Source organism: Cloeon dipterum, chromosome 3 (genome assembly GCF_949628265.1).
Source record: "Cloeon dipterum chromosome 3, ieCloDipt1.1, whole genome shotgun sequence".
Taxonomy (NCBI): domain Eukaryota; kingdom Metazoa; phylum Arthropoda; class Insecta; order Ephemeroptera; family Baetidae; genus Cloeon; species Cloeon dipterum.
The window spans coordinates 34,496,907-34,508,610 of NC_088788.1; the positions used below are offsets into that span (position 1 = coordinate 34,496,907).

The following is an 11,704-nucleotide window of genomic DNA, read 5'->3' on the forward strand; positions in this document are numbered from 1 at the left end:
TTCGCTTTTGCAAACGCAAGCAGGACAGCGCGAGCGCGCCGCTTTGCACTTTGCACGGCGCGCTGTCATCCTCTTTTCGCGACCCACCGCACTGTCTTTCTATATTGAGGAGGCTGCGCCGACGCCGAAAGGATTGAAAATTAAATGCAATGAGTTCGGTAAATAATGTTTTGAACTTTAATTCTTGTGTTCTGTTGCGGTACATTCGTCCTATTTACACGTTTATTATAGAGACACACTTTCTTCCGTGTCTCTTTTTGCCGCTTTACCGGTCTTTGTGGCTAACAAATTTTTAGTACTTTTGACAAAACAGCACAAGTGTTCACAAGTGTTTATGGGAACAAACAATAGATAATAATCTTTCTCACTGCATCTATCAACACGAATCGATCTTGGGGCAAAAGGTAATTAAAAAGAGACAATAACCGTTTCTAAGAGCTGCTTTCAGAGCTTTTAGAAAAATTCCTATTATTCTCTCGACGCACATACATTTTGCTCGTCTGGTGATTTATGTTTTCCGTACATTTGCGATTGTCGCGTTTTCGTTTTTAATAGGTGTTTGGAAAGGGCTCTGAGCTTTCAGTTTTGAGCTCGCAACAATCGAGAGATGCGGCTGCGAATCGAAACCCGCGCTTTTTTGCTTATAATCAGTCCGTTTAGGAACCAAAACGTTGGATTTCTTTCCCTGAAGTCAAGTCATCGAAAATATGGAGAATAAACGCAGTCTTGTTTGCCAGCAGTTAATTCAGATACACACGTTTCGATTCGCTTAGTGCCGCTCAATGCAGTCTTAAATTAGTACATATACACTTATTTAGGTTTGCCCCGTAAAATTCTTTTAGAAATTAAAAAATCCACCACAGTCAAAAGTCACACAAAAATCTCATTTTTACAGCATCGTTTGGAAACTCCTTAGAGGGTTTGCTCAAAAACTAGAAGAGGCGACTAAAGAAAAATATTATTATCAGATTATTCTATATAATAATATTAATACATAATGCTCACTTAATATATCATAACGTTGGTTTTTCAAACACTAAATTCACGAGAGTTAGACTCCTGGAAATCAATCACTTTCTAACAATAAATTAAGTAAAACATGAAAGAACGAAACAAGTGACAATATCAAAACCAATCAAAACGGTGTGATTACTTTTTCCGCAGCGGCTCGCTTCACCTCTCAGGATCCGCTTCAAGTATAAATATATCGCTGTTCTCATTTTGAATGATATTCAGCAAGACTTCTTGTGAGTTAAGACTTTCGTATTTTTTCCTTCCATTCTTCGTTACATCCACGATATAGAGTTACTTTACCATAACGCTTAAAAGGTAATTTTACTTCACGAGGAAATTCTTGAATGCATCCCGCAAGCAGCGCAGAGATGTCGTCTTCAGAGCACCGAGGCGGCGCCCAAGGTATGTATATAATTTCCTATATGCATGTGTAAACTGTTGTCAGACAACGCGGCGCGAAAATGCTGCTCCTTCCTCTCAGGGGTCCTGCGGCGGCGGCGGCGTCGACGCCGATAGCTTTGGAATGGCGAGGTAGTTCAGTGGGCGTGACGCTGTGCGAATCGGATGACAGACGAGCTGCGCACCGGCGTGGTCGACTCCTGCATGTAGCGCTGCAGAATCATCTTGGAGCGTTTGCGCGGGGCCGCGGCGCCGTCATCCGCGCCGGGGTCCGGCGAGGATGCCGGCGACGGTGACTCGGGGTTCGAGTTGGGCGGCGTGGGCGGCACGGACGCGCCCCGCTTGCGCCGCTCGAGCAGGAGGTAGTTGGGTGGCATGGCGCCACCCGAGAGGTAGTCTGTCTGCGCGGCCGGCAGCATGGACCGCGGGTCGGGGCATAGCCGCACGGTCGGCTCGATCGGCGTCGCCGCCTCCTCGTCCACGTGCAGCGGTGGTGTCGCCGACGACGATCGTGAGTCGTCCTCGTCGTCGTGGCGCCGACCGGTGGAAACGTTGCCGCCCTCGCGGAGGTCGATCGCCGTCAGCAGCGCCGGGTCAATCGATACGCGCTCAGCGCGCGGCGCCGCCGGCTGACCAAACGGAGACTCGTCGAGCGGCGACGGCGCCGACACCATCGCTTGCGCTCCCGCCTGCATCGCTTCCGCGTTGCTACCAGAGTGAGTCTTGATGTGCGCTTCCATCGCCTTTTTCGAGCTGAATGTCATGTGACACAATGTGCATTTGTACACCTGCGAACACAAGCAGAAAAATTTAGGTTAGTCCATAATGAATTTACTAAAACACAAAATCAAATTTAAATTGATAGTTTGAATTTATAACCAGCATAAATTGGCTTTTTCACTACATTAACGCTTTTTTTTAAATTGAATTAATTTAATTCAAAAGTCTAAAAAATAATTTAATTAATGCAAGTTGAATTAATTCCTCAATTAAGAATCGAAACAGTTAATGACAGTTGATATTTTAATAAGCAAAAATAAGGGGTTCAAGTGGCAAAAATAAACATTTTTTATTTTCAAAACTTAAAAAAAAAATTGACAACCCTAATTTTTTAAATGTTTTAATGGTTTTTGATTCGCTGCCAAAGAATCCTGACTAAAAAACCACCCCGCAACTACCAACCGACACTTTAAAAATAAATATTCACCTTTTGGCCAAAGTGGGCGACCTGGTGGAGCTTGAGGACGTGGTTGTAGCCAAAAGCCTTGCCGCAGATGTCACACGCGTACGGTTTTTCCCCTGTGTGCGTGCGGGAGTGCACCTTGAGCTGCTTGGAGCAGGTGAAGCCCTTGTGGCAGACCTGGCAAACGTAGGGCTTTTCTCCTGTGTGCGTGCGCGTGTGGATGACCAGTTGACCTGACTGAATGAAAGTCTTGCCGCACACGTTGCACCGGTGCGGTCGCTCGCCAGTGTGGATGCGCATGTGTCGGTGCAGTTTCCCTGAGTGTTCGAAAGCACGCGCGCAAACGTCGCATTTGTACGGTCGCTCCTGAGGACAGAAAGAGAGACAACAAGTGAGATTTCTGCAGGGAAAATGTCACCTGGACAACCAACCTTTGTGTGAATGCGACGGTGCACGCTGAGGTTTTCCTTGACAGAGAAGGACTTGTGGCAGTACTCGCACTCGTACGGCTTTTCGCCCGTGTGCGTGCGGAAGTGGCGCGTGAGACGCGCTGGCACCGCAAACGTCTTGCCGCAGATGGTGCAAGGGTAGGGGTCTTCACCGGCGGTGGCGCCGTTGCTGCTCGGCGCTGTCGACGTGCTGACCTCGCCAGGCGGTTGGACTGAAGCTGTGGCAGGTGGCAGCACGACCGTCGATGCTGTGGGCGCTGCGTGCGAACGCATGTGATTCTGGTACGTGTTCTTCTGCGCAAAACTCTTGTGGCACAACGCACACTGGTATTGCGCCGATGCGAACACCTCTAGGTCGGGACTGCAGACAACGCTGTTGACGCTGGATTGCGCGGGCGCCGCCTCTGGCTTGGCGCCGCTGCTGTTACTTGTGCTGCCCTCTGCTGCGTGTAGATACCCTACCATCTCCGACACCTTACTCCAAAGGGACTCTGCGGGAGACAAAAATTGGCTTGATTAATCAAAGAGTCGCATTTTTTTCTTTAATTGAACTTCGAGGGAAGAGGAATGAAGGAAAGGAAATGGAAGAAACCGACAAGATAAAGAATTGATTGCAGTAAGCTCGCCCAAGAAAACAGAACTACTACTGCTCGTTTAAGTTCCGGAGGAACAGGAATATTCGTGAACCCGATCATACAAGTCACTACAATAATTGCACTTCTAGCAGAAATATAGCAGCGAAATTCATAAAGTAGAGCTCTACAGGCAGACAATGAAGAACATTTTTTTCATTTTTGACTCGAAGAGTAATTTGCTTGTGAAATTTAGCGACAGTTTATCTCTAAAATGTGCAATAATGAAATCGGGGCCGAGGTTAGATTTTCGATTTTTCCCAATTTTTCGCCAAATTAATGCCCGATTTCGATCTCTCTCCGATAGAATGCGAATTTGCAAGAAAAGTTCCCAAAAGTGTGAAAAAAATCGTGATTTCACAGAAAGGACACAATTTAAGCTCACAAACCTTCGAGCAGATTTTCTCAAAAAGTTAAAAGGCAACCTGAGAAAGTTTTAGCGTTTTTCTCATTTTTAGAACGCAGTATTTACAAGTAAAGGTAAAAAGGTTTTTTCACAAATTTTATGTTCAGCTTTATTTAAAAAAATACATGTACCGAGAAAATTGTTCATAAATTTAATTCGGAGGTGCTCTAATTTTTCCTTTGATTTTTTTCAATCAAATCTGGTCTAAATTACTTTGACTCTAATTGATAAATGTCCTATTTTTAGATAAATGACCGAATTGCATTTAATTTTCCTCATATTTAAGAGATAAAAATTGATCTGCAATCCTACCATCGAGCCAGAGAAGCTTCTTCACTTGCTCCGGGTTGCGCGGCGGCTGCGGCGGCCCTTTGGACCACGAAGGAGAGGGTTGCGCCATTGGCCTGCGAGCCGCGGAGTAAGAGAGAGATAGAGGTCCTAACGCACCGAAATACGGAATGCAACTGCAGCGGGCGCTAGCGGGCCGAGTGCATTTAACTCCCGAATTTGGCGCAGCCGACTGCGTCCGGAGAAAGTCGAGGACCCCTCCAGTTGCGCCAGGTCAGTGCCTCGACCCTCCTGATGGCCGCGCGTGGCACGGCGCAAGCGTCCCGCGGCGGCCCCCTCGCATCGACCCCCGGCTGCCGAGGCGAGCAAGCCGGCGCCTCAGCCGGGGATTCTAAGCGGAGCGGCGAATTAATACGTTAATACCGCATTGTTCGAGCGCGCCGCGTTAGGAGCCTCCACGTGGAGCACTGAATCGGTCTTTACCCGCGGCCTCGCTCGCTCGCCCGCTGCCTGCGCGCTTCGCTGCCGCCGCCGCCGACGACCTAACCCATTCCTTCCGCCCCCCGAAACACACACACTATGACACCATCCCCGACTCGTTGCGCTGGCTGGCGGGCTTGCACGGCAGACACCACCCCCCTCGATTTGGAAACCCCGAAAAACAAAGTGCGCGATTTACATGACCTCCCTCACTGACGTAACCTTGACTCAGGAGCTACGAAAATTATTTCGTCGGAAATGCAAGTTAATAATAAATAATGCGTTCCTCGACTTCCATCACTGGGGTGCACGCGATTTATTTATTCCTGCCGTGGGAAAGGAAGGTTTTAAGGCTTTTTCGGTTGCGCCTGCAAAAGTCACGCGCGCAACTTTCGAGAGCGAGAGGCAGGAAATGCGCGAATTGTTGGCAAAGGTGACCCCGATTGCAGACGCAGGTTCGAATCTAGGCTAGGTCAGTTTCTCCCGCTGGCTGCACAAAAGAGAAACTGCACGTTGCAAGAAACACGAGTGCTCGAGTGCAACCTACTTGCAGAAACCGTTTCTGCATCGTGCAATAATTTTCTCTCTTTCGCGCTAGCTCGCGCGCTCGTGCCCTTCACTCGCGGAATTATTTTCGCAATAAATTTTTCTAGTGATCTTTGAGACAAAGCAAACGGTTGTTCGTCAAAACAGTGACAGAATTAGCACGCGAAAAGGCGGTGCGCGCGGTGAGCGAATTATGTATTATTTTCGGAACTCGAGGAGAGATAAGGAGGAAGTGTGGCTATGTACATATAATGTAATGCGAATTTCGGCTTACCTGGTCAGCGTTGGCTGCCGTTCATTGTGCTATGATTGTTGAATTGGACTTGCTCCTCTCAGGTCTTCGTTCAACGAAGGGTGCGAGAAAAGTGGCGAAAACGTAGAACGTCTAGACAATCAAAAGCAGAGCTTGACCAACCCTACGTTGTCGCGCAGAGTGCCTCAGAAAAGCAGCCTCAACTCTGTGTTTACGCGCTCCCCTCCCCACCTGCCCCTCCAGCCTTCGCGGAATAAAATCTCGCTATCTGCCTCTCGCTCTAAAAGTACGTCCCTCTCGCTTTAAACACCCAATGGATTGATAGCAGAATTACCACACCAGGTTGCCAACCTAACAAAAGGAGCGTACGCCGCTTCCAAGTCCCCGCCCCGAGATCCATTGACGAAAATACCCGTCGGATCGGGATTTTCACCACTCGAATCTTTTTCCAGGTGTTTCTAGACGAAAATTCCGGCGAATTTGTACAAATTTCCGAAATTCTGGAGCCCCTGGAGGTTGGCTTCGTACTACGTCATCGCTAGCTGAACGACCTACAGTTTACTAACGTAGGAGGGGGGAACGCGAGGGCAACGGGCTTGGAAAAGAGGCACGTGGAGGCTCCTAGCCGGGGATTCTCGTCTTTGTTTGGTGCGAATGCCGCGCGTGTAGCCAATAATTTCACACTACGCGCAGATAGGTCGTCGTGCGGCCGCGGCATCCAATCTGCGGGCGGAATTAACACACGAGAGACGAGAGAAGAGGCCACACGCGCCGAGCCGAGCCAACCTGCCAAGGTCCACAAACGAGATCGCGATGGAGCAGCCTGTTTTGCTCCGCGGCGCGCAGACCATCTTTCCAAAAATGCTTTTAATCGCTCGCGCCTGCCTCAAAATTGCGCACTCGGCGGCGCGGCTGCGGCGGATTGCGAAAGCGGAAAGCGTGGCCGATTCCATGAACTCGAGCCCTCCACGCGCTCGTCATGTTTGGCCGCTGCCACCGCGGCGGCAAGCAGAGGCCAGTGTCAGGAGGAACCACGATCGATATCGAGAATATGCGCATTAGATCCGAATTCACCTACCTCAACTCGATATCTATTATTATTATTTTGCTGCAGCGCGACCAAAAACATTTCGTCTAATCTCGGCTCAGCTTCTATTTGTTTCGTATTTTCGCAACAATTTTTATATGGGTTCGCCGGCGCTGCCGCGCAATTCGCAAAGGCAAACGCAAAGGAGGAATGATATGGGGAATCTTTAGCCTTGGAATTTTTGCTGGGCGGGCGGGCGGGCAAGCGGCAGGCCGGGCGGGCGGGCGGGGTGCACGGAGGTTTGACTTTTCGCGAATTCGGGCGCTGGGGGGAGGAAGAGAGACACAAGTTGCTGGTGTTGCAGAGCTATTTGACCGCTAACCAGAGTTTCGCTCGCTCGCTCTCTCGCTCTACTCTACACGTGGAGCAGCAATATAGCCTTGTGCAAAATGCGAGGCTCTTGCCCCCTCGCTAGCTCGCACGCGCGCACTCTCGCTCGCTCGCTCGCTATATAGCCTGGCTGTTTGCTGAATTTTCGCCGCCGCGCGCCTCCCGCTCCTCCTCTCCTCTCCAGCCCAGCATTAAAATTAGCAAGAAGCAGCGCAAAAAGTGTTAGGCTAGGTATTTGTCACACACGTGCACTCGCGGCTCGGCAATAACAAAGCTCTCTCGCTTTAACCGCCGCCGCCGCCGCTGCCGCGACTATTTTCGCTGCCTAGATCAGCTCTATTCGCATTCGCGCCCCGACTCTTTTAAGTGATTCGCGTTTCGGTGCGGCCTCTGCAACATTGTAAGCCTTAATGGATGTTGTAAATATAAATTTAAGCAGGCAGCAGGCGTTGTTGACGTTACTTTCGGCAGTTGCTTGAGTGTTGCCGATTTTACCTCCAGGGTCACACACGAGCCACACTTTTTTCACCATCTCGCCTCATCGCAAATAGATTCTATTTCAACAAAATCGTTTCCGCGTTTGCAAAAACCTGATTCGATCCCGGAAAAGAACCCAAAACGCCTCGCAAATTTCCGCACTTTTCCGAAATTACTATAAATTCAGTCAAAATGAAACTTAATTTAATAAAATCGCAGAATTTGTGCAATTCTGATAAATTTGATTTTTTCCATTAAAATTCGCAGATTTAATTGAGTGTGGATGTTATGTAATGTGAAGTAATAAAGTTCCCCTATTACACGAAATTATGTAATGTTTACAGAGTTTGGATATTTTCGTCTAATTTCACAATGAAGAATTTTTCTGTATAAATTGGAACTACACGCAGCAACAAAGCGGATAATTGCTGTTTTTGCACATTTGAAAAATTGGCAAACCCTTTAAAACTTTTTCCCCGACTGTGGATTCATCTAGATTTGTTTAGAAAAATAAGGTTTTCAAGGTTTATAAGGTTTTCGCTACCTTTGAGTATACTTAAACTCAAACAAGAATCATACTGATGATTACAGTTTTGGCAGGTTATTCGGTCTTAAATCTGCGACTTTCACGGTACTTTCGTGCTGGAATGAAACCAGATTCTTTAAATACTCCACGAATACTTGAAGCCAAAGGAGTGTGCCTTTTGCTTGAAGCTGCGGGTATTTTGAAACCTCCTGCGCACTTTGCGGGATTGTTATATAAAACATATTGGGAAGTTTTTAGAGCTATTTAGGCTTTATTATTAGAAGTTGTGTGCCATTATTAGCAATATAAAATTTGTTAGATTAATTTTTAAATTTTCGAAAGAGGGATACTTCTTACACCAGATTTTAGTGCACTCCCCTGTTGTTGTGCATTCTGCACTTAAAATAATTTCATTTAATGTGCTGAAAACAAAATTAGTCAAGCCAACCGCCGCACAAACGTCAATGAAGATTATTCATTTAAAAAAATAATTGGATTTCACGTTCTCTTAACCATCATAATTGCAAAAACTGCAACGTTAGACTCGTATTCACCTCCCCTGACCAGCTGTAGGGTTTTGAACCCCCTACTACAAGTTTAACTTCTAAATATTTCGCTTAAAGTCTTAAAAATATAAAAATTCACTCAAAATATCCATCCCATTCCTTATTTCAAAATAAAAAAAATTCTATTTAAATTAGTAAAAAACGACATTTTGAATTTTTCAAGTGAGTTTCAACATAACAATTTAAAGGTGGAGGGTAAGCACCCCTAAACCCTTCAGCTTGTCAGGAGAGGTCAAGACAAGACGGTGGGTAGTTTTTGCCATTCTGATTGATAGCACCCGAGATATGGAGTTGACGAAATTTGCAAAACACGAAAAAGTGGAAAAAATGCTTTTTTTCTAGGTTTGAAGTGGAAGTTCTCGAAAACAAAAAATAACACCACTCTGAAACATGCAATTTCAAAATTCCAAAATTTAAATTAGAAACCAAAAGGCCTTAGGATATCAAATTTGGAGTTAGTTTGATCAAACTCGGCTAGAGGAATCCAAAGGCACGCCTTAATTTGTAGATTGCAACACGGGGAAGATGAGATCCTGAGTTCTGAGATCTCAAAGTTTTTGCAAAATTGAGACATGTAAAAATAAATAGCATTTGAGTTTTTCCAATTATTCTGCGACTGCTCTGACCAAGCTTTTCCGAGATTTTTCAGCACGAAATACTCTTGCAGCGTCCGTGTCCGCGTTCACGGAGGCAATGTGTTATTATTAAATTTGCTGTAACAACAAAAGACGCTACTCTTCTGCGAGCAAGCGGGTGAGCGAGCGAGCGAGCGTTTGTTTCGGAGTACACGTGCGGCCGGTTAGAGCTATTGCTAGGATGGGACGCGCTTGGCCGCGGTGCCCTTGAGCGAGTCACATAACCTTCTGCGCTGGCAATCGTTGGCCTTGGCTTCTACTTTTCTGCCGCTTTTCGCGATAACAGCTCAACACCGAAGCTGTAGTGCAGTCGTCCCCGCCTTCGCCGCGTCCGCCGCCTCCTCGCCTCTGCCTCTCTACGCGTCTAGCGTTGGCCTAGGCTGCATTCGCCAATCTTGAGCACCGCCGACCGACGCCGCCGCCGCCGTCGCGGCTCTGCTAACAAAAAAAACTGAAACCTAGGCGCCCATCTCGCGAATTAATCTATCGAAGGGAGTCGGCCGGGCCTTTGCCTGCGCATTCGCGTTCGCATACCCACCAACATCGTTTGTTTTTTTTTATCGAACACGTGCCACACTTTCAAGCAGTTTGTTTTGTTTATATTGGCTGGCAGGAAATTATGCAGGGTCGTTATCACAGGTTTTTTTAAATTTTAATTCTATTTTTGAAAAGTTTCCTTTACTATTTCCTGTTTAAATATTATCAGTTTCTATTTTCACGATTGCAAATCACTATTATATTAAAATAGTGTTTTACACAGTAAGTAGTAAAACCAACCACCTGAATGAAAAAATGTGTTACAAACATAGCAAATCCAGGTAAAGGTGAGTGTTTCCACGAGAGGTTTGATACCATTTTAAAATTTTCACCTCTTTGAAGAGCACCATTTTAATTCTTTTCGAAATAACCTATTTTGCCGTTTTCCCGGAATACCAGGGTGAAATCTGAGAATATTTTATTCGCTAAACAACGTTTGCATTCGCATAAAAATAAAAATTTCCAAATTCGAGTAATTTTTGAGTTCATTGCGAACACTTAAAAAAGGCCTCTTTAATTTTCAACGTTAAGTATGCGGCAAAATTTTGCCCCAAGTGTATGTACCGTGTCTAGAAATTTTCAGGATGGGGAAATCTTTAGTTTTCGACATACATAATAGGGTCTAAGATTGAGAAAAAGTTATTTTTGAGTTCAGGGGAATAGCCATAAAATCAAAATAAGTTGATTTTTACCCTTTGAACATGCTGGGAGGCACAGTCCGGAGGTCAGATAAGATTACCAGAACAGGTAAGAAAACGAACCCTGGCGTCAGGGTAGCCTTCCAGAGATCGATATTGTTAATTCTCATTTGTAGCCACTTAAACGACGCCTGACGGGCTCTGTATTGGTTCGATCTGCGGAATCTACACACCGTTGGAACTGCCTGGTTGAGATCTTTCAGAATATGTGTAATTTAACCTTTTGGAAGGCATCAAGGTGCTCAGGAAACAACCCAAATCTCGTTCCTAAGCTGAAAAGGGCATTTTAATTTTTTCAACTGGAATTTTTGTCCTTTTTCATCAGCGATTAAAACTTGTGTTTTGAAAAGCATAAAACTGTGGGTTTCAGCTCAATATCATCAATGAAATTTGTAAAAGAAATTTATTTAACTATCAGATTTAAATAATATTTTCTTCACGGATGGATTAGGATTCGAAATTATTTAAATGTTAATGCACCACGTGTTCGATTCGAAAAGAGTGAACACAAAATAAAATAACTAATTTTGATAAGGCGCCTCTTGATACTGTCGAAATCACACAGACGATTGATTATGCACGAATATCGTGCTCTAAATCAGCTCCTCAACACTCGACTGACTATTTTGCTGCGTTGCAACGCGAGTGAGAGAGGCCAATGACGCCACGAGTTATTGTCAACAAAATTTTCCCACCGAGCAAAAAGATAACAAAAAAACAACGCCCAACGCCCGCTTCCAACGCCAGAGTGCGGCTCCGACCACAACATTTTAAGTCGTTCAATTTCAATAAGAATCATTACTTTACCTAATTGTGTCGTTTTTGTGATTAAAGATTGAAATAATTATAAAGTTTTACATATTAGCTTGAAACACAAGAGAATTTTGTATTATTATTTATTATTAACAAATAAAATTCCTATGAGAATTATACGACTGTTATTGAGTAAATTGGATCGAGACCGTGGAGACCAAAATGAGTACACACTCCCAATGCTCTTGCAGCGACAAATTTAAATAGGAATTGGATCGTTGTTTTTCCTCCAATTTCTTCTTTTGAGTGTATTACATAACGTTAACTAGTTTTACTCTAAATTTAACGTTCTCAAATCTTGGTTTTTGTTTATTTGCTTCCATTATCTATATTACATGCATTTTCCTTGGTGAATGAAACATAGATTATCGTCCACTGGTTATCA

General features: G+C 45.3%; 1 protein-coding gene across 2 annotated transcripts; it reads right to left on the reverse strand.

The window, feature by feature from the left end:
- Positions 1–154: 154 nt before the first annotated feature.
- On the reverse strand, positions 155–5,883 carry LOC135939146 (Krueppel homolog 1-like). Of its 2 annotated transcripts, none has more exons than XM_065483362.1 (4): positions 5,672–5,883; positions 3,028–3,536; positions 2,621–2,962; positions 155–2,201 (listed from the first exon to the last, which is right to left on the reverse strand). In XM_065483362.1, the coding sequence occupies exons 2-4, from the start codon at positions 3,508–3,510 to the stop codon at positions 1,551–1,553; spliced, it is 1,476 nt and encodes a 491-aa protein (XP_065339434.1). In that variant the 5' UTR covers positions 3,511–3,536; positions 5,672–5,883; the 3' UTR covers positions 155–1,550. The 2 variants fall into 2 exon arrangements, with proteins under 2 accessions (XP_065339434.1, XP_065339433.1); XM_065483361.1 differs by lacking the exon at positions 5,672–5,883 and adding an exon at positions 4,396–4,767.
- Between the last annotated feature and the right edge of the window lie 5,821 nt (positions 5,884–11,704).